At 41.7% G+C, this 20149-nt stretch overlaps 1 protein-coding gene across 1 annotated transcript in view; it reads right to left on the bottom strand.

The window, feature by feature from the left end:
• Emb (embigin) overlaps positions 1-20149 on the bottom strand; it is a 46142-nt gene that overhangs the window by 11081 nt on the left and 14912 nt on the right. Inside the window, exons 3-5 of the mRNA XM_013122586.3 lie at positions 10377-10569; positions 10075-10160; positions 2078-2205 (exon numbers count right to left, since the gene is read on the bottom strand). Coding sequence (XP_012978040.1) covers positions 2078-2205; positions 10075-10160; positions 10377-10569 — 407 coding nt within the window. The remainder of the gene's footprint in view (positions 1-2077; positions 2206-10074; positions 10161-10376; positions 10570-20149) is intronic.

Here is a 20149-nt window from a genome sequence, read left to right on the forward strand (position 1 = left end):
TAAGCTGCCTTGGGCTCTAGTCTGTTTGCTAACACACATGCCTGAATAAATTAAGCTATATATTCCAGACATCGCAACTGGTATTTGTTTTGACAATTCATATTTCAGAAACATTTGTAGATACCTGTCCTTGTCATCAGTAAGACAAAGGACAGAGGATTCATTGTTTAAGCTGAGCCCTGAATGATCTAGGGCTATTCTTGAAATACTAAGGCAATGTTATCACAGAAATAGACACATTCCTTCCCAGACCCTTCTTTTCTCGTCCTAGACAGCTCACCGCAGCACCAACTTTGTTCCGGTCAGAATTTAAGAACCTAGAACTACAGCCTTTCTTCAATAGGACTTTAATTTGAACACTCATTAGCATCGAGGCCTGAAAAGGGCACCCACAGTACCATGACGGAAGTTTCAAGCTCTTTGAAGTTTTCTGGGAAAGGACAGGAAGTCAGCGATAACTTACTCATTGAATATCCCTGTTTTCTTCATATCAGCTCTACGAAGCCAATCGTCTTAGATATATAAGCCTTGAAATCCACTTCTTTCCAGTGTGTGAAATACCCCCAAAGAGCTAATGACACTTAACAAAAACAAGACCCCAGTTTAAGCGACCTATTTTCCATTCATTTTTTTTTCAAATGGTGCCAATCCATTGCACCCCGTGTCAGCTACTTCAGGAGACAAGCCTGAAAAGGAGCCTAGGATTTGGTTTTTGGTTTTTTCCTGGTTACCAGCAAGAAGCAGAAGCGAGGCTTTTCTGATGAAATTACTTCTAAACTGATCAATTAAAAATGCCTTGGTTGGGCTGGAGAGATGGCTCAGAGGTTAAGAGCACTGAATGCTCTCCCAGAGGTCCTGAGTTCAATTCCCAGCAACCACATGGTGGCTCACAACCATTGGTAATGAGATCTGGTGCCCTCTTCTGACGTGCAGACATACAGGCAGGATGTTGTATTCATAACAAATAAATAAATCTTTAAAAAAAAAAACTGGGGCTGGAGAGATGGCTCAGAGGTTAAGAGCGCTGGCTGTTCTTCCAAAGAACCTGAATTCAATTCCCAGCAACCACATGGTGGCTCACAACTATCTGTAATGAGATCTGGTACCTTCTGGCATGCAGGCAGAACACTGTATACATAATAAATAAATCTTTTTAAAAAATGCCTTGGTTTTGCCTCTTTATGTAGTCTGGAATAACACCAAAACCTCTATAGATGGCCTTGAAAACATAATGAAAATCCTGCTTCAGTTTCCCACAGGTCTGGAATTCTCTCTCTTTTGATTTTTAATTTTGTTTTGTAGCAGAGCCTTGCCATGTAGCCTTGACTAGTCTGGTTTTACCCAGTGCCAGACTTTTGGTTCAAGTTTGCCTCAAACACATGGCAATCCTCCTGTCTCAGTTTCCTTGGTACAGGGATTACAGGCACACACCATCGTGCCCATCCTGAAAACGAATTTCGATTTTCGTTCAAAGAATTTAAATAAACTGCAAAACGTCAAAAGACAAAAAGTATGGCCCAACAGAACACTAAGAGCTTCTTCCACATACAATGTAATATGCTGAAAACATTTAATGACAACTCTATTTATCACTGTGTGATCTTGGTAATTGTTATAACAGAAGTGTTAGTCTCCCTTGGAATTTTGAGTCAGCTATAATCTTATTTATGAACTAAAACGTTTAGATCTTTTGTGTATATACACCTGTATGCATGTCTGTGTGGGTGTCTGAGCACATTTATGTGTGATGTATGTGGAAGTTGGAGATACACACGAAGCACCCTCCCTTAATACTCCTCCACTTTGATTTTGAGACCCAGTCTACTGAATCTGGAGTTCACAGGTAAGGCCAGCCCCGTCTGGCTCAGCAAGCCTCTGGGATTGTCGCGTCTCCATCTCCGTAAGGCTCAGATTACAGGCACGCCCGCTTCTTACACAGGTACGCTTCTTACACAGGTACGCTTCTTACACAGGTACGCTTCTTACACAGGTACGGAGTATCCGCACTCTGGCCCACTGCTTAAAGGGCAAGCACTCTGACCAAGCCTCTTACCAGCCCCAGCCAACATGATCTTACCTGGACACTTCCATTACTTGTGTACCAAGTCCAACTTAAAGGATGACAGTTTTGACATTCACACTTCAGGACAGTAGAATCCCCCACGTACGTGATCAATGGCTTGTTTTTTCCATGAACGCTGGGCACTAAGGAAAGGTTAGAAAAATGTTTATTGCTGAGACCGTTTAAGCGAAAGAAATGTACTAAACTTAAGGACATTTCCCCACTTCATTTTCTTCCTAACGCAACGTGTAGTCATTAGGAAATAGCAGCAACAGCAGTGGTAATAGAAGTAGCTGGATAGGGGCTGGAGAGATGGCTCAGAGGTTAAGAGGACTGGCTGCTCTTCCAGTGGTTATGAGTTCAATTCCCAGCAACCATATGGTGGCTCACAACCATCTGTAATGAGATCTGGTGCCCTCTTCTGGTGTACAAGCATACATGCAGACAAAACACTGTATACATAATAACTAAAATCTTTTTAAAAAAAGATTTAAAAAAAGAAGTGGCTGTGTACCAGTGAAACAAAAGCCTCCAGTGGTTAAAATTCTGACCACTCCACGTTTGCAGCAAGCTATGAGGTGCCTGAGATATAAAAGGAGCTTCCTGCTTTCACGGCTGTTCTTTCTTCCCACCTACTGTGGGAACACTTTTTTCACAGCTTTACCTTTATACTGCATGAGTAAAAAGGCAAAATTTTCAGACTAGAAAGTCTTTTAACTGATGCAAATTTGTAAAAAGCCAGCAGAGTTAGAAAAAGTGATAACCCAAAGGAGCGAAGGGAAGTCAGCTGTAAAGAGCAGGCGACTCTGTGGCAGAGAGCTCGTCCCATGTCCAGAGCGCGACACTGCACGGCTTAGTCACAGGCATTCAATAAACAGTCATGGGGTTGAAGAAAGTCACTGGCTGTTCTTCTAGGAGTCCTAAGTTCAATTCCCAGCAACCACATGGTGGCTCATGGCCATCTATTGTGGGGTTTGATGCCCTCTGCTGGCATGCAGGTATACATGCAAGCAGAGAACTCATGCCTAAAATACATAAATAAAAAGCCACAAGTTGAAATCATCCCTCATTGTTCCACACCGACTATGAAGATGAAGCAACAAGGATATCTTGGTTAATTTTTCTCTTTTCCGAATTTTAGGGTCTTTTCCCTAAATTTTGTGTCTTCTAACTGTTTATTAATCAGCAAGGATAGATAAAACTATCAGCTATAGATAAAAATTAACCAGCAATAACTACAATGTCTAAATATCATATTTGACACCATATTATGATGTCAATATTTTAGGGAATTTTAACTTACAGGGCAGAGATTAGAAAGATTTTCAACTCTGACAGCTAACTCCCTGGATAAAATGTGCTGTCCAAGGGCTGTTAAATTTTCTCCTACTGATGTAACTGAGCATTTGCACAAAGCATGAACTGTAAAGATTCAGACAAGAATCAAAAACAGTTTCTTCTGCGGGTTCTGTCCTTAGGTGAGCAATGCAAATGTATCTATCATTGCTGTCCCCCTTCAGGGCTACTGATCAGCAGCGTGCCATGAGGCAATGTCACTGGTAAAGAGAGGCATGCATGATGACGGATGCCACCCATTAAGACGTAAGTGCTTCAATAATCAAATAATGACGGACAGGGCAATCTCTAAGTCAGTGGGTATGAATCCTTGAACAATAAGTATTTTCCATAGTCTCTGGGGTTTGAAATCTTAGTCCCCAGTTAGTGGCTGTTTCGGGAGGTCTAGGGTGGCCTTTCTGGAGGCAGTATGTCACTGGAAGCAGGTTTTGAGAACTTAAAGACTAGTCACTTCTTTGCCTTTTCTGCTTCCTGCTTGAGGTTTAAGATGAGAGTTCTGATCTCCTGCTCCAGCGGTCACTGCCTGCTGTTTGTTGGGTGACATACTTCCCAGTCATGATGGACTCTAAGTTGTCTTGGTCATGGTGTTTTATCACAGTGACAGGAAATAACCTAGACACTGGTCCTCACGTGTTTCATAACCACAGAAACATGGTTTGATTAAGCTAAATGGCCTACAATTTTACAGAAACCAAAGATTCCAACTACCCATCAGGCATTGCAATAGAGGCAAGCACTTGACGACACTGCTGTGGGACATGATCAGAGGTGAGTATATATGGTCAGAATAAAGTTCTTGGATCCCAATTATCCAACCCAGAAGATACCCCACTAAGAGCTTAGCATTCCTTTTACTAGCTAACTCATATGCATACCTGACTGACACCTGATAACCAGTAGGTCCTTATGATTATCTTCAAAGATCAAGTATAAGGTGTTGGAAGAAGTCAGCACAATGTTCTAATAATGTAATGAAGACTTAGGGTCAAGAAATAAATACTTGACACATAATCATGGCTTTGATATGAAGATGTCTAATAGGAAGTGCATTATACTCCTGCTATGTTGTTGGAAAGAATTAAACAAAGTGCTTGGTACATGATAAATGTTACAAAGTTCAACCTTTATTGGGATCATGCCATGGTACAGCTCCTTTAAATCAAGCTTTCCTATAATTAATGGTTGTACCCTTTATGTATAATGTTACTAATTAGACATCACCATAAGAACAATTACTGTCCTGTGTGATTTTTCAGGTCAGCTAGCCTTTTGGAGCAGGAGATGAGTTCTACAGGGGAAAGACGGAGAACTATAATTCATCTATGTATGTCTTAGAACTGTGTCGATGTCTGAAATCACCTAAGAACGGGGAGGACTTTAAACTGGGTTTCTTTGCAAATCACCTAGACCTCTGGAAAAGGCGATGACAAAGACAAAAAGAGATGAATAGGAGAAAAAGGGAAAGAAGAGTGGAGAAATATTAGCTCCAGACCCTGGTGAAGGCCCTAGTCCATTCAAATACCACAAAGGAGACAACTTAGTGAAGTCACGGGACAAACTCTCCTACTGTTCTGGCCACACAGCCAAGTGCACGATGATGGATGCATGTTGTAGCTTAGCACAAATTATAACAACCTAATCCAAGATGCCCAGCTAGGTCCCTACCAAGAAAAAGAAATCAAACTGCTTTAAAAAGATCAAAACAAACTTCCTTCCAGACATATATGGAGCAGAAAGGAGACGGGGGGGGGGCACTTTACACATTCTCTAACCTAAGAGTAAAACTGAAATATCCCCCTTACAACACCCTGTTTATAATGAGAAAAGGCAGAAAAAAACAGATAGTAATCTGATAAAACCAAGAACTAAAACTTTAAGAAAATTATTTCAATCTAAATGTATTTAAATGAAAAGGGGGTGAGAGGAGAGGCCTCTCTTGTAGGTGTTCTGTCAGGCTACAATATGCCAACATCATCAGTCTAGAGCTACCGCCTCAGAACTTGTTTATAAATCCAGATGGCTCAGAAGTTGAGGAAAATAACCACCATGAGAAAATTGGAAGCCATTCTCAGATCCAAGAAGAAGAGCAGACCATCTGTCTCGATACTGATGTAACAAGTATATTTTAAGTTACTGAGGAAAAGAAAATGATTGAATGTCAAAATGTTAAAGGCTCAGTTGGGAGGAATCCCAGAACATTTTATTCTGATTTGTTTCTCATGGCAGGGTCAATTTCTTCACTAAAAAAACTGATTGCCTAAGGGTGGGCAACAATGGTCTGTGGTCTGAAGTCTCTGTTAGATGCTATATAAATTCCTTTCTTTCCACATTTCTAGCCTGGCAATACTTGCTCATACTGTGGCACACTGAGTGGTCTGTTTCCTAGAACTGGGAACTGAGAGACAAAAATAATTCCATCCCTGTTGACTCTGTTTTTTCCCAATTCAAATGAATGTACTTCCTTCTTCAGAATTGTAAGCACTAAACTGAGTTCCAGTTGTAGAGGGGCAGATAATATTACTTTGATTGAAGTTAGTAAGCCCTAGCTAGAAAAAGAAAGAAGGAAGGAAGGAAGGAAGGAAGGAAGGAAGGAAGGAAGGAAGGAAGGAAGGAAGGAAGGAAGGAAGGAGGAAAGAAAGAAGCTACCCATGCTGTCAAGTCCTCCCAAGATTTGATACAAGTGTGGTTTATACTCCTGGCTAACCAATAATCACATGATGTGGCTCCCTTTTTATGCATGGTTCCCTATCTGTGGTTTTTGTCATAGAGGGAAGAGACTGGAAAGAAGTGACTAAGCTATTCCCGGGTATCCTGACAAAGCACCCTCAAACCCCCAACAACACACCACCTTCTCACCAGGCTTCTTGACAAAATCTGCAGCGCTTGGTGAGTTCTATAACTGATGTGAAATATGATTAACAAACACCCCAATGCTTGAGGGCTGGTGGTTCACTTTAGGGAGCTGAGAGCTCACCACTGTTTTAGAAGGCATCCATTAGAGAACTACAGATCAAGCATGGATCAGAACTTTTTTCTCAAGCCACAAGGCCCCCTTCCAAACCTGAAATGGAGTTGAGCTACAGGCCCGTATGAAGCAGAGAGGGCACCTTTAAAGCCCCGTCACTGACTTCTTGTGGCAGGCTCACATTAGACAGACACTGCACAGATTCCAAAGCCCAGCACTAGCCACGACCACGGTTTCTGCTACCCCGGGCTCTCTATCTCCTGGACACTCAATTTCTCCTTCTCGGCATGTGTTTTAGCTAGGGTGTCTATTGCTATGGTAAAACACCATGACCAAAAGCAACTCGAGAAAGCAAGGGTTTATTTCAGCCTACAGCTCCCACGTCACACTCCGTCACTAAGCGAAATCAGGACAAGAACTCAAAGAGAACAAGGACCTAGAGGAAGTAACTATTGCCAAAACCACGATGGAAACTGTTTCCTGGCTTGCTCAGCTTGCTTTCTCTTACACCCAGGATCACCAACCCAGGGTTGACACCACAATCTTCTCAATCTTCTTCATGCTGCGACCTTTAATGCAGTCCCTCATGTTATGGTGACCCCCCTCAAACTATGAAATTATTTCCTTGCCACTTCATAATTGTCTGTAATTTTGCTGCTGTTATGAATTGTAATGTAAATATCTAATACACAGGATATCTGATAGGTGATCCTCCCAAAGGGGTCACGACCCACAGGTTGAGAACCGCTGGGTAGTAAACTGGGTGCGTCCCCATAGACCAACAATCAAGAAAATGCACCAAGTTAAATCAGGCAACGGAGGAAAGAAGCTAAGCAGAGAGTACACATAATGTCAAAAGAGCCAAAGAGTAGAAAACAACCAGCCACACCAAAGCTTCTAGGCTGAGCTTTCATGATTAACAAGAAGTCTCCTTGTCATTATTTGGGAGCTGGCTGGCAGGACATAGAAACGTTACATAGCATTGAAACCCTTTCCCACTGTCACATTAACACGTCAGACAGCTGTCCTAAGAGCAGAAGCAGGGTACGTTGTTCCAAGGGCTTATGCTCATGGGTCGGGCTTGACCCATGTAGTTTATGACAAAAGTAAAATAAGGCGGAGAAAAAGAAAAAGGATACCAGGTCAGTGGTGCTGCACACCTTTAGACCCAGAACTTGGGTGGCACAGGCAGGTGAGTTTGAGGCCAGTCTGGTCGACAAAAAGAAAGAAAAGTCAGGACTAGGCAGAGAAACCCTGTCTCAAAAAACAAGAACAAATAAAAAGAATAATCTAGCTCAATTTATGGCAGAGGATGAAACTGGCTTTTTATCCATAGTTATTTGTAATACTGATAAGAAAAGATCATTGTCCCTAGGAAAAACCATAAGCAAGCCATGTTGGTAATGTTTATAAAAATACACACTACTACATAAGCCTAACAGACCTAATAAAATCATAATTGATATAAACTGTTGTACAGATGCCTTTAAATTCTACTCAAATGAATAAAATTATTTCCCAAACAATAATCATAAGTGAATTACAGTTATTATTTTTAGCAAGGAATCTCTGAAAGGACCCAAATTATTAATTTTACAAATGTCTTCAGGATATAGTACATGCTTAAAAATTACATTAATGTTAAGTGTGCATTAAAAACAAATGAGTTGAGTTAAACTGCTTCAAGCGAATTTTAAAAGTAGCTATGCAATGGCTTTTTGCAGCCCTGAAAAATGATTAACAATTTTGATGGTGGTAACCCTGGTGGCACATGCTTGCTATCACTGGGGAAGCTGAAGAAGGAAGATCAGAGTTAAACATCACCCTGGGCTACATAGCAAGTGTGAGAACAGTCTGGGAAACATGAGACCCTGTCCCAAAAATACATTAAAACAGTCACGCCTTTAATCCCAGCACTCGGGAGGGAGGCAGAGGCGGGCAGATCTCTGTGAGAGTTCAAGGCCAGCCTGGTCTGCAGAGCCAGTCCCAGGACAGCCAAGGCTGGGAGGGCACAGGCCCTGGAGAGGAAATATGCTAAATACATATTTTCAAACTGGATCTAAATATCTACATTTACGACGACATATCAATGCTGCTCTCAGCATTGGTAGAGATTCCTTTTATAATGCACAGTGGTTAATGCAGAGACTAATCACGTGTGAAAGTGCTGAAAATTTTGTATTCTCAACTGGAAATTTCTTCTTTTTTTGGTTTTTCCAAACAAGGTTTCTCTGTATTGTTTTGAGAGTCTGTCCTGGCCCACAAAGGATGCTGAGCTTTGTCTATGGTTGAGTTCTTACTGAGGGTTGGGGGCAATAGGGGAGGAGAAGCCAAACACAGAGCACACATATCGTCATCCACGTATGACAAATGCTCAAATTAGAAACAGTTTTTATATAAGTTTAGCAGTGTGTAAGTGTGCCATGTTTAAAAAACAAAACTCTACAGCAGCAAAAAGTAATCAGGCTTTGGGATCACTCACCCTTCCTTTGTCAGATCAATTCCAGTCCAGCAAATTTATCCACAGGAAGTGCCCTTCTCACATGGGCCTTTTCCGTCTTTCATAATCATGTGCCTTTGTGTTACACTTGCATTTAGCACAGTGGCCTCCTGGACCTGGCTCTAGCCTAGGAGCACCAGACTTTGCCACACAGCCAAAGTCTGTGGCAGGCTACACTCTCCCCGGGGCTTACACAGAACACTGGTACCCAACGATGCAGTTCACAAGTAGCATAGGAGGCAGGACTGTGTTCTGAAATGCCCACACATGATGACACAAAACTCAGGCACCACTGGGCATCAGTGTATATGAGACTTTTGCAGTCCTCTGATACACAGTATCAAACTATTTTGTATCATCTCTCAGTCTGGGAACATAGCAACTCACAATTTGGATGACTTAGAAATGCTGTTAACCAGCTTTCTTTTAAGCCACCAAACAGCTCCCAAATCATGACACGGGGACTTATTATTAGTTATGAATACTCGGGGACTTATTATTAGTTATGAATACTCAACCTTATCTTGGCTCTTACTTTAACCTGTTTCTCTTCATCTATGTTTTGCCTCAGGGCCTCTTTACCTCTCCCTCTCCCTCTCTCTCTCTCCTACCTCCTTGCTTCTAGCTAGCTAGTGGCTGCTTGGCTTCTGACCCCAAGCCTAGATTTCTCCTCCTATTTATTCTCTCTGCCTGCCAGTCCTACCTGTCCCTCCTCTGCCTAGCTATTGGCCATTCAGCTTTTTATTAGACTAATCAGGTGCCTTAGGCAGGCAAGGTGAAACAAATGCAACATGTCTTTATATAATTAAACAGATGCAAAATAAACAAATGCAACACTTATTTACATTAAACAAATGCAACATAAAACAAATGTAACACACCTTCTCATAAAGTAATATTCTGCAGAGGGCTAGTAAATAAATTTAAGACATGTATAAAATTTATGAAAACCTTGGCAGCTGTCCTTTTGAACTAAAATCTGTATTTTTTAAACTAAGAGATAGAGGAAAAAGATTGAAGAAAGAAAGGGATGGATTGGGAAAGACAAGACCACATTCAAGGTTACCTATTGGAACTCAATGCAAAATAAATGATTTTCTTTCAGCTGAGCTACATTTATTACTGCAGTAACTACTTAAAACACAAGAGACAGAAATCTAAGGATGTAACATTATAGTTATAAATACTGACCTTTGATAGTAAATGTTCCTTTGAGCTCCTTTTCTCCAAAGAAACAAGAATAATTCCCCATTTGTTTGCTATTAGAAACGATGAACCTGGAGATAATTAGAGTTATTAATACAAGCTTACTTCTCACAAATATTTAATAAAAATGAAGTTACTAATCAAAATTTTAAAGCAGAAATAATTCTTTAAACAAAATTAGAATATTAGCGTAACATTCAGATGTCTGCAAAGGAAAAATACTTAATCAGTAGAAACACTGCAGTTAAACTGGCTATGGCTAGCAGTGTACATCCTTACATACATACCTGTACTGACTGAACAAGGTGTTTCCCTTTTTAGTTGTGTTGAAAGCATCAATATTCTCAAGAAGCTCATCGTCTTTTTTCCAAGTCACATTCATTGAGTTCAAATCTCCAGATGTTGTGAACTGGCATATGAGCGTCAGATCAGAAGGCCTTTCCAAAGCAATGTTTTTTTCTACTGCTGCACTAGATCCTTCTGCTCATTACAAAAGAACAAGGAAATGTGTTATGAAAAGTTACATTTGTAAGCAAATTCAATAGAGCTCTGTATATATGAATGCCTTTTTAAATAACATGTGTACAAACCATTTAAATTTTCAACAGTGGTCTACTGACAGATACTTAATGCCCTTTACTCAACTGAAGAATAGCTCTTCTGCAATACAGATCTGTTTCCCTTTCTTACTGACTTTTACTATCAAAGCAAAGTTTTCATGCAGCAAGGCAGTGTTGGCACATGCCTTTAATCCCAGTACTCAGGAGGCAGGGACAGCCAGATCTCTGTGAGTTCGAAGCCAGCCTGGTCTACAGAGCAAGCTCTAGGACAGGATCCAAAGCTACACAGTGAAACCCTGTCTGAAAACAAAAAAAAAAAAAAAGGGGGGGGGAGAAAAGAAGGAAACGTTCTCTTGCAACATAAGTAGAAGCACAAAAGCCTAAGACTATCATCTGTCTCCTTTACTTCTCATCAGCTGGATGAGACAGAGGAAAGAGCTTCTGAGAAATGCTCTATAAATGCTGGGACATGCCAGCCTGGGTTACACAAAAAAACAAAAACCACTATCTTGACAAAACCAAAAAAGAAATAAAGACACATTTTTTTTAGGTTCTGTGAATAGCTGCACTGAAATTTTGATGGGGACAGCACTGAATCTAGACTGCTTTTGCCACATGGCCATTTTCTCAATATGCACCCTACTAAATAAACCATGAACATGGTAACTCTTTCTACCTACTGACATCTTCAATTTCTTTAATGCCTTCAAATTTTCATTGTAGAAGTTGTGTACTTCCTTGGTTAGATTTATTCTAAGATATTTTAATTCTTTGAGGTTAATATTAATGATATTGTTTCCCCAACTTTTTTCTCAGTGTGTTTACCATCAATACATGGAAAAGCTACTGATTTTTGTTTTAATTTTGTGTCCTGCTGCTTTGCTAAATGTGTTTATCAAGTGTAGTTTTCTGGCCGTCGTTATGGTCCTTTGTGTTTAAGAATCCCATTATCTACAAATAAAGATACTTTGACTTCTCCCATTTCTGTTTGTATGGCTTTCACTTGACATCAAGCACTATGTTGAGCAGGAGATGGGGGAGTGTGTGTTTTTGTTTTACTCCTGGTCTTAGTAGAATTGTTTTTTGTCTGTTTTTCTCTGTTTAGGATGATGTTGGCCCATGTCAGGTATGGGTTACCTCTTTTGGAGTGCTGGCCAGTGAGGTCACACAGGCCCTCCAATATGGCAGAATATTGTCATTGCTCTTGGTTATGCTCCAGACCCTGACAGTGAAACCCTATTGCTAAAGACATAAAGTATTTGATGCATGGAATGAAAAAGCAAAACTAGCACTGACCTGGAAACTTCGCCCTTACTGGCTAGCTTAGACAGAGCTGAAAGGTGCTATGCATGCTACTGGAGGAGGAAAGAAACCAATCCGCTCTAGCTGTGGAATCTGCAAGCTAAAATTACAACCAGCCTGGCAAGATATACCAACCGGTACAATTGGAGGCAGGAATGTGATGGGAGTAACCAGATGCACAGTGACAAGACTTAAGGCCTGCTCTTCAAAATGAAACCCATGCCTGGCACCATTATCAGGTCCAACAATCTGTGGCTAGACAAGTTATAGGCTCTAGGCAAGAACCCACTACTGCTCCTCTGCCAATGGACCTCTGCCAGTGGGCCACAGCATCAAAGTGGCTCCCAGTGAATTAATTCTCATTATACTTCTGGTGACCTGAATGATAAATATTCCCCTTATTTGGACTCCAGCTAGTAGTGCTGTTTAGGCAGGTGTAGCCTGCCCACCAAGGGTGGGCTCTGAGAGTTATGTCGCTGCGCCCCGGGAATACAAGCTCTATCTTTGGTCCCTTTTTATACCTCCCACTGTCCTGACCACAAGGAAGTGAGCAACTTCATTTCAGTGTGTTCTTCTACCATGATGTTCTGCCTGACCGTGCTCCAGAATCAATGAAGCTAGTCCACCATGCACTGAAACCTCTCAGACCACGAGGCAAAGTAACTCCCTGCTCCTTTAAGTTGCTGCTCTTACGTATTTATCACAGAAAGAAAATGCTTTCTTACACATATTTCTATACATTAGATATATTCATAAACATATGGCTATGCAAATAAATTAAAAATACATATTTTAAGCAAAATTATTTGAGTTGCCAAAATCTTTTAAGCAAGCAATGAGCCTTCCCAAAACACTCAGAATGACTTGATTATCGAATGTCCACTCTGTGGGGCAATAGGAAATTCTTACAACACACATGGCCACAAACCTGTCTACCACATGTCCTATCGTTTCTCCAGGGGAGGGCAAAGGACAGTTAACACGTAATAGGGTGCAGATAGATATTCTAGCGCTCTATAGGTCAGGATGATAACCACCAGATACAATTAACTGTGCACTCCAAAACAGCTAGCAGATTTTGAAGCTCCCAAAACATGATGTATGTTTGAGGTGGGCATGGATTTGGCAATTGCTCGAACTTGATTACCCTGTACTGTGAAAAGGTCTCTTAAGCCATATTCATGCAAAGAACATCCAGACCAGTTGACTCTGGCTGATTGAAAGGCAAGACAAAGTTATTGAGAAGCATCTTTATTTCCACTCACTGGCCACCACTGGATTTGACCTAACACCCCTGTGACTTCTATATAAAAATCTTAGATGTACAGTGAACACTGACCCACTGCTAGTCTCTACCAACCTGAAGACTAAGAACAGGATACATTAACTTTCTCCCTAACCCTTTAGTGGCTCCTTCACTCCGTCCTTAACTCCACCTTCCCATTCCCTCATGCTCTCATCCCTCATCCCCTCCCTTCTGCCACTCCCCTCCCATCGCAGGTTACCCAGGATATCTCAACTATTTCTGCTTACCAGGGCAATCCATAACTTTTCCTGAGGAGCGGATGGGAGGTGGGTTGGGGGGGCGGAATGAGGAAACTATGGTTGGTATGTAAAATGAATAAAAAAATGTAAAATGAAGGAAAAAAAAAGGATGAATAACCCATGAATCCTAGTGAAGATTCCCACCACACTCCGATGATAGTCCCTAGCTAATGGCTCTACCAGTGTACACAGGAAATACACTGATTGGTTCATGGCTTTTTGTCCCGTAACTACAGAAGTTTATCTACCTTCTTCCACTATGGGATACTTCATTTAGGGTAACGAATCTGATGTAGCTGATCGGCGTGTGGCACTTAGTATCTATTGCCTGTAGCAGTTCTCCAGCAAAACAAACAAACATGGCTTGTTTCCAACTATGTGACTGACTAAAGCAAATGAAGGGGAAAGAAAATGTTCTCGTTGTGGATTCTCAGCAAATCAATAATAAGAAAATAACACACTACTGAACTTCAGTCAAGGCATTCTATGTCACCAAGGCCACATCCGACACAGTCATAAGAGCCAACTCCTCAACACCTGGGAGGAAGCTGGAGGGGGGAGAAAGGCTCTCTGAAATAGATTGCCTGATCTCCAGTTACTGGAAGCAGACAGAAATTTATTAAACTGTATCCCAGAGTACAGTCAACAAAATCCAGATTGTGGAGAGATCGTACAGGATGAAGAATCAGATTATTTCCTGCAGGCAACTTAAAAATGGGAGAAGCGGTATGTTTCAGAAACTTGAGGGTGACAAGTATCTTAAGAATGTCTTTTTAAAAAAAGTTAAATTTTGTGTGAGTTCCAGGATAGCCAGTGCTACAAAGAAACCCTGTCTTGAGTAACGCCCCCCAAAAAGCTAATTATTGTATTTGGTTAATGGGGGAAGTTCTGTGTATGTGCTTATCTTATTGGTTGTCGAATGAAGCACTTTTGGCCAATAGGGAAGCAAGATAGGTGGGACTAGGAGTTGAGAAGGATTCTGGGAAAGAGGGGCACAGGCAGTCACGATGTAGGCTGCCAAAGGAGGAAAAGGTCCAGACCCCTTTTTCCAGTAAGTGAAGACCATATGTACATATTCAGATTAGCAATTATGGGTTAACAATTAAGTTAGAGCTAGCCGATAAGAAATAGCAAAGGCTAACAGCTTTATAATTAATATAGAATCCTGTGTGTTATTTGGGGGTTCAGACAGCTCAGCAGAGCCCAGGAGGCTGGCGGGAAGACTATGGGTTACATTTGGTGGTGTAATATTTGCTGTACTTGAGGAATAACAATATATAAAAACAAGTTAGCTTCTACACAAATATCAGAACAATGATGGCTGGTCTGAAGTGGCACAGAAAATGCTGTATTTAAGAAGACCCTATTGCAGAAACTCACTTATCAAGTCTGGGGGGGGGGACATGGCTGGAGAGATGGCTCAGAGGTTAAGAGTACTGGTTGCTCTTGCAGAAGTCCTGAGTTCAACTCCCAGCAACCTCATGGTGGCTCACAAGTATTCATCGTGAGATACGGAGCCCTCTTCTGATATGCAGGTGTACATGCAAACAGAACACTATTCATAATAAATAAATAAATCTTTAAAAAATATGCTAGTTCACCCTTAAGGATTGCAGAGCCAAATACAAGAAAAATGCACTGAACTTAGGTGAGAAACCTTATGGCATTTAACTACATTTCAAACTTCACAAAGTGCTTTCTTAAATAGTACAAGGCACGGAGCTTACAAATGGGGAAGGGTAGCCAGTGTGAAGGGCTTTGTGAGAAGAGAGAAGTAACTGCTACTTGACTGCAAAATTGCTCAATGGAACTTATGCCCCTCCCAGGTACAGAAAGGCCTTAAGAACAGTCAGATTATATATGGGAAACCTAGTTGAGTAAAATGAAAAGGAATTTTCACACTCCTGCACATCTGCTGAGAGCCACCTACACACAAGATTATACTAGAGACTAATAATGAGAAGGTATTTCAAGGTCAACTGTATTTAGCTTTGAGCTATGTTTTCTATATGTTTTTCTCACATATAGCTCCGGGTACTCTTAAAGCTGAGTTATCTTGGTAAAACTTTATTTACCTCAGTTGATTTCTTCAAAACTTAACTTTCTGCCTGTTTTTTTTTCCCCCTATATTCTCCTTTCAATGCTGTGTGTTCTGCCATCGTAACCCATGATACCACATAAAAATGTTTTCCCTTACATTAAAAACAGCCTAGTGTCAGCACGATGGCTAAGTAAGGAAAGGGGTTTGCCACCAAGCTGACAGTCACCCACATGGTAAAAGGGATGAAGCCTCCCACAAACTGTCCTCTGGCCTACACACCCTTCATACGCACACTGAATGAATGCATCTTTTGAAATTTTAAAAGCTAAATTACTTCTCCCAACGTTCACATTTTTCCTTTTTATGCATGAGTGTTTCACCTACATGTATGTTGGTGTACTGTGGGTATGTGTGGTACCCTGTGAGGTCAGAAGAGTGTGATGGGTCCCCTGGGACTGGGGTTACAAACTGTTGTAAACTGCCATCAGAGGGCTGGCCATTGGACCAGTCAGGGCCTTCTACAAGACCAGCAAGTGCCCTTACCTGCTGAGCCATCTCTCAGTTCCCTGAAGCTCACATTGAACATACTTGTCTACAAAACATCAGATATTGCTCAAGTCTTCCATTCTCTGACACTCCCTTTTTATCTATTTCACTCTCAGTAAATGTTAACGTATGCCTGGCACACCAAGTATTGCTCCTTAAGTATTCACGCTCTGGGGGATTTTGCTTTCTGGTCCTGACCCTTCTCAATTTGGCACTCGTGTGCTGAATTCAATGATTAACCTCTAATACCCTTCCACATTTCATTTGAAAAACAGAGAGAGCCCTTACCTGTGGAGGAGACTGGGGTGGGCTGGGGGGAAGATGGGGGGGGGCTCGGGAGGTGGGTGGGAAGGAGAGCTGTGGTTGGAATGTAAATGAAATTTAAAATAAATAAACTATAAAAAAGAAAAGCAGAGTTCCACACTCCCACCGTAAGCATCTCAACCCAGACACCCAAAGGAATCTCATATCCAGTCTGTCCTAGAGTGGTCCAATCGCTTCTCCTTCCCTGACTCAAACGCACTAACTAGTATTCTCTTAATTCTACCTCTGAAATGTCAACCAAATTTGTTGCATTTTCTCCAACCTTCTTCCCCACAGACCTAGTTTTCTTTTGCCAGGGCCAGGAGAATATGATCTCCATGCTTCTCTTCAGCCTGATGCAGTGGCACACGCCTTTCATCCCAGAACCCAGGAGGGAGAAGCAGGAGGATCTCTGTGAGTTTGAGTTCAGCCTTGTCTATAGAGTAAATTCCAAGACAGCCAAAGCTACATAGTGAAACTCTGTCTCAAAAAACAACAGCAACAAGCTGGGTAGTGGTGGCGCACACCTTTAATTCCAGCAGAGGCAGAGGCAGGTGGATCTCTGTGAGTTCCAGACCAATCTGATCTACAAGAGCTAGTTCCAGGACAGCCTCCAAAGCCACAGAGAAACAGCCTCAAAAAAAAAAGGGGGGGGGCTGTGATTACTCCTCTTCTATTTTTAGAAAACTATGAATCATACCAAGGCTGTGCCTCTAACAGCAGAACTCAGATTGTTTAAGCTGCCCAGATGTGATACTAAACCCGGATCAATAACCCAGTCAAATCAGTAATCACTGAGAAGCAAACCTCAGGGCATGTTTGTGGGGAAGTTTTTGAGATGTTTCACTGATGTGGCAAGAGCCATCCTGAATGTGGGCAATAACACCCTATGGGCTGAGGAGCAAGCCCCAGAATAAAAAGAACATTGAGCCCAGCATCCATTTCCACCTCCTGACTACAGATACAACATGGACAGCGTCAGTAGCCTCCTTCTCCAGGCCTTCTCCACCATGCTCAAACTGTGAGCCACAATCAGCGATTCTTCAAGTTGTTTTTTGTCAGGAATTTTGTTATAGCAAACAAACAAACAAAAGTTAATTGATTAAACACCTTTCATTTGCAAAGCAAAGGATCTTTGTAATGGATACCAATTGTTGGTTTGTTATGGTGGGCTCTCTCTCGTGTAGGTCTGTGTGTGTGCACACATTGCTGAGGGGCCAATCCAGGTCCTTGTGCACCCTAGGCTGCTAGGCAAAGGTCATACCACCAGCTATGTCCTGAGCATGGCCCCCCAGTTTCCTTGCCCCACGTCCTAATCTATGAAAATGGGCTGATACACAGGAAAAGGCACTGCTGCTGCAGGGGAGCTGTGCTCAGTGAGCACTTGCACTCACACTTGGTTCCGAATGCAATAAATGCCCATGTGTGATGCCGAACGTTGCATGTCGACCACATCATTCAGCCTTCACGACAGCGTCTATGAGGTAAGCAACCACGCCCATATTTCACTGATGAGGTGAAGAGGAGACTCTCTCACCCAAGGTGACACATCATCAAGATATAGGCAGCACTCACTGCCCTTCAAATGTAAGTGTGGCTAAGTCCAGGTTCTCCCCTAACCAACAGTACACACAAACTCTCAAAGATCCAGAATTCTTAGGAAAATATCATCAACTTCTTTACCTCAAACTGTCCAAACCCAAGATTTCAAATGCAGTAACAGAAGTCAGATGAAACTTACAGTACGGCAATAGCCCCAAGTGAGGAAAATGATAGCTGTCGGGATGAACACATTTAAAGCACTCGTTCTTAACTAAATGTTCTTCCATGGTGCAAACTAGAGGACAGCCTTCTATAGCATGGCCTTTCACGGGCCACCCTCTGCACCTGCTATTTCACTGTTTCTATGGTATTTCTGCAGCTGGCTTTCCTTCCTGTCAAGGAATCACAGCCTCAAATCTACATGGGAAATTCTACCCTCACCTCAGAAATCTTTTGGGGTTAACGGAAAAAAAAAAACAATGTGAGCTTAAGAAACATTTCAACTTCCCTAAAATTGCACAAGAGTAACACGTCTCTGCTCTCTTGAAGTTTTGCAAAATGCCCATGACATCTGCAGTTCTTAGAGTGTGGAAACGTGTGTTAAGTGTCTGAAATATATTAAAACTCTATGATTGATTCCAGAACTTTGGAGGCTGAGGCATGAGGATCATAATTTTAAGGCAAGCGTAGGCTACATACCAAGAATTTATCTCCAACAAGAATAATAAACTAAAAACACAGTTCTTAACATTAGTATGAATCCAACAAAACAATTTATAGTTGCCTAAATATCCTCTTGTATTCATATGGTCTTGGTAGAAACTTTTAGCAGCTTGCCATCAAGAGGAATGATGGGTACATCTACTCTGACCATTTAGAACCCAGTATTAATAGTATCTTCTACAATATTACTGGAAATTTCTACATGCTTTTGAGTATACTTTAAAGGTCTAATAAACTGAAGCATTCCCTCCTGGAGGGAGCAAGGCAGCTTTATAAGAGACTTCAGGAGCCAGCTGGACAGTGGTGGCACAAGCTTTTAATCCCAGCATTTGGGAGGCAGAGGGAGGTGGATCTCTGAGAGTCAGGGCCAGCCTGGACCACAGAACAAGTTCCATGACAGCCAAGGCTACACAAACAAACCATGTCTCAAAAAGTTTTTTAATTAATTAACTATTAATTAGTTAAAAAAAAAAGGACTTCAAATCCATCAAAACTTTGAAAAGTTCAAGGATCTCAGAAAGTGAAAAGATTCTCTCTCTGTCTCTGTCTCTCTGTCTCTCTCACACACAGCAAGTTCAGCAAGTTATAAATGCGCCAAGCAACTGCTAGGTATGACGTTCATTGGTGAGCTTTTCCAAGTTGAGCAGAGAGCTCCAGGGATCCCACCATCTGCGGAGGGAGACTGCAGGGCCGAGCAAGCTTTATCAACTCTCTCCGTCCAGGGAGAAAGAGAGCAGAGGGGAGAGGGAGTCATAGGAAGCTTTCTGGGAGAGAAAGTGTGGCAGGGAGAAGGTCTGAAACCTAATAGACTTCCATCCAGGGCTCAGAACAGCACACTCTCTCCCTGGACCCTGGGCATTTCTCCTGGAACGGAAGGAAGGTCATCATTTACACTTTCCCCTCTTTTCATTGACCAAACAATAGTCTCCATGCCACCCATACTGCAGAAACGCTATGCGTAGACACTAGAGTGAGACAATTGAAAATGTGAAAAATATGCTTTTTGTCACTCAACATTAGCTCTTGGAGATCTAGCCACGGCAGGTATATGCTGCTAGATTGTTTCTTTGTGCGTATGAAGAGTATTAATGTACTAGTTGGCTAGATTTTCTCTCAATGAGCTTGCTCGTGTACATGTTTCTGCTATAAATTATATATCAATCAGCATCCTACAGATAACTTCAGGGGTATAGCTCTGCATGTTTTCCATAATGAATACTGGGAAGCAGAATTACTGAGTTAGAAATTATGTGCCCTTTTGATAGATACTGACAAATTGTCCTCCAGAACAGCCGAACAGCTCGTTCTTTCCCACGCCCACGTTGGAGCCTCGTTTTCCCTGTGTCTTCACGAACACCAGATACTATCAGACCTTTGAACTCTGTGAGTGGCAAAGTTGAAGCACTATTTTAACTGGCATTTTGGATTTAGGCATGACATTTTGGATTTAGCCAGTCCTCTCTGAGGTGGGCTCATATCCATGGGGGACTTTGTATTT

The sequence above is a fragment of the Mesocricetus auratus genome, unplaced genomic scaffold, assembly GCF_017639785.1.
Source record: "Mesocricetus auratus isolate SY011 unplaced genomic scaffold, BCM_Maur_2.0 Super-Scaffold_100020, whole genome shotgun sequence".
NCBI classification, from domain to species: domain Eukaryota; kingdom Metazoa; phylum Chordata; class Mammalia; order Rodentia; family Cricetidae; genus Mesocricetus; species Mesocricetus auratus.